This window comes from Ceratina calcarata, unplaced genomic scaffold (assembly GCF_001652005.2).
Source record: "Ceratina calcarata isolate Rehan_Ccalc_2016 unplaced genomic scaffold, ASM165200v1 scaffold299.2, whole genome shotgun sequence".
Taxonomy (NCBI): domain Eukaryota; kingdom Metazoa; phylum Arthropoda; class Insecta; order Hymenoptera; family Apidae; genus Ceratina; species Ceratina calcarata.
This window is the reverse complement of record NW_017152359.1, coordinates 110,414-112,513: the sequence shown is the minus strand read 5'-3', so window position 1 is coordinate 112,513 and position 2,100 is coordinate 110,414. Positions and strand designations below refer to the sequence as shown.

At 33.7% G+C, this 2,100-nt stretch overlaps 1 protein-coding gene across 1 annotated transcript; it reads right to left on the bottom strand.

The window, feature by feature from the left end:
• Window positions 1–133: 133 nt before the first annotated feature.
• On the bottom strand, window positions 134–2,092 carry LOC108624154 (uncharacterized protein DDB_G0283697-like). Its single transcript, XM_018023247.1, has one exon. The coding sequence runs from the start codon at window positions 2,090–2,092 to the stop codon at window positions 134–136; it is 1,959 nt and encodes a 652-aa protein (XP_017878736.1).
• Window positions 2,093–2,100: the final 8 nt, after the last annotated feature.

The window sequence follows — 2,100 nt, the reverse complement described above, 5'->3', positions numbered from 1 at the left end:
AATAAAAATGATTATATGTACATACGCAAGTCGCATGTCAACAGATGTTGTCGTAGACCGACAATATTTTAATGTACAAACTACTTGAAATACATACTAGCTTCTTCCTCATTCCTCAAGATTCGTACACGTCTTATTGTACACCGTATCCTTTTATTTCGTCCATATTAGATCCCGGAAAATTGTGCACTGAACTCTTATTAAACAATGACACTAACAATTTTTTCGACATCCTCGATCTTTGGTTCCGAGGACTACTTGAATTATCATTATTAGAATTATTCCTCGTAGAAGACCTCCTGTTACTACTTGAAAATCTTCTATTTTTATTATTTCGAAATTCAGTATTCTGTGTTGCATCGATATTATTGTCCTGTGAATACTGAATTTCTGAGCTATTCTCCTTTGGTTCGATTGTTAATTCAGTTTCCTTCGAACTGTTTTCTTTTCGACTTTCTTTATTAGGAGTACCTTTCTTAATTTCTGTTCCCTCCTCTAATTTATTCAAATCATTTGTCTTACTTACGTTAAGATTATTCTCGTCTTTATCTTTCTTCTTCTTCTTTTTCTTCTTTTTCAACTCGGTCTCGGTAAATTCTTCATGAACATCATTTTCTTTGTTTCCATCAGTTTCTGGATTAATTTCTGAATTTTGATCAATACTTTTATCTTGATTTTCTTTCTTCTTCTTCTTCTTGAGCTTTACGGCTTCTGTATCATTTTGGACTTCCTCTTCAAGTTGATCACTGCTCTTATTTTTCCTCATCTTCTTCTCTTGTAAAATATCCATTATCCTTTTTTCTTCATTTATACTTTGTTCATCTTCTTCTTCCAATCTTACGTTACCTGATTCTAAAATTATTTTTTTCTCTTCTATTGTTGTTACCTTTTTATGCTCTTCTTCAATATTTCCTTTGCACTTCTTTTTCTTGTCTTTTTTCTTAGCTCCATCGTCTTGCAACTGATTACTATCAACAGCGACCACGCTGTTGTCAATTTCAGTTATATCATCTTCAACTTTAGATCTTTTAGTCACATCTAATCCATCTTCCTCTGGAATTTCTATAATTGTTTCCAAATTCGATCTGCGACTTCTCTTTTTTCTCACATTATCACATCTGACTTCACTGATCTCGTTAATTTCGTTATCATTCACTTCCACAGATTTTTCTAGCGAAGCTAAATCCAAAGCTTCGTTTACAAAACCAGACGATGTATAATCATCATCTGGTTTAGGTTTCTTTTTATCCTTTGACTTCTTCTTTTTCTTATTCACCATCTCATTATCGTTAACTTCTGTGGGTTCTACCAACTCTAAGGCTTCGTTCACAAAACCCGACGAAATCGAATTATCATTGACTACATGATGATCCTTTTTCTTATCCTTTGATTTCTTCTTCTTCCTCTTTGTGTTCTCGACCTCGAATTTGTCCAATGTGATAAGTTTCTTTTTCTTGTTGATAGGATCAGTACTATATTCCACATGGTCATTGAAAGTTACTCTCCTCTTTTTAACATTTGTCTCATCGCTCAAATCTAAGCCAGTATTTGTTAAACCAAATTGTACCCTAGGCACTTCAAACTCTTTTCCATTAAAAGTTTCATTTACTGGTTCATTATCTACATCTAAATCCATAGCAGCGTTTACAATCCCATATTCACTCTCACTTACGCTTTCATCGCTCTTAAACTTCTTAACTTTCTTGCTTGGACTTGGTTTAATATCATCTAAAGACTTTCTTTTATACGATTTACATTTACTAGAATTAGAAACAATTTCTGGACTATCTAATTGTATACAAGGATTTTCAAAAGCATAATTGCTAGGAGAATCTTCTTTATGTCGTTGGCTCTTTTTAGTTTCCACCTTCTTTCCTACTCCTTTCGCATCTTCTTCCTCTTCAACAGACTTCGTTTCCCTCTGAACCTGCGAGGAAAATCCAAATCCAACATATTTCGTTAGTTCGCTTTCTGATTCGATTTCTTCTTGTTCTTTCTTTATCGTGGAGGTGAACTGCTGACTCTTCTTCATAAAATATTCTGCCATGTTACCACCGTTTATAGTGATCACACCACCTCTATTATCTTGCATTCCTATTT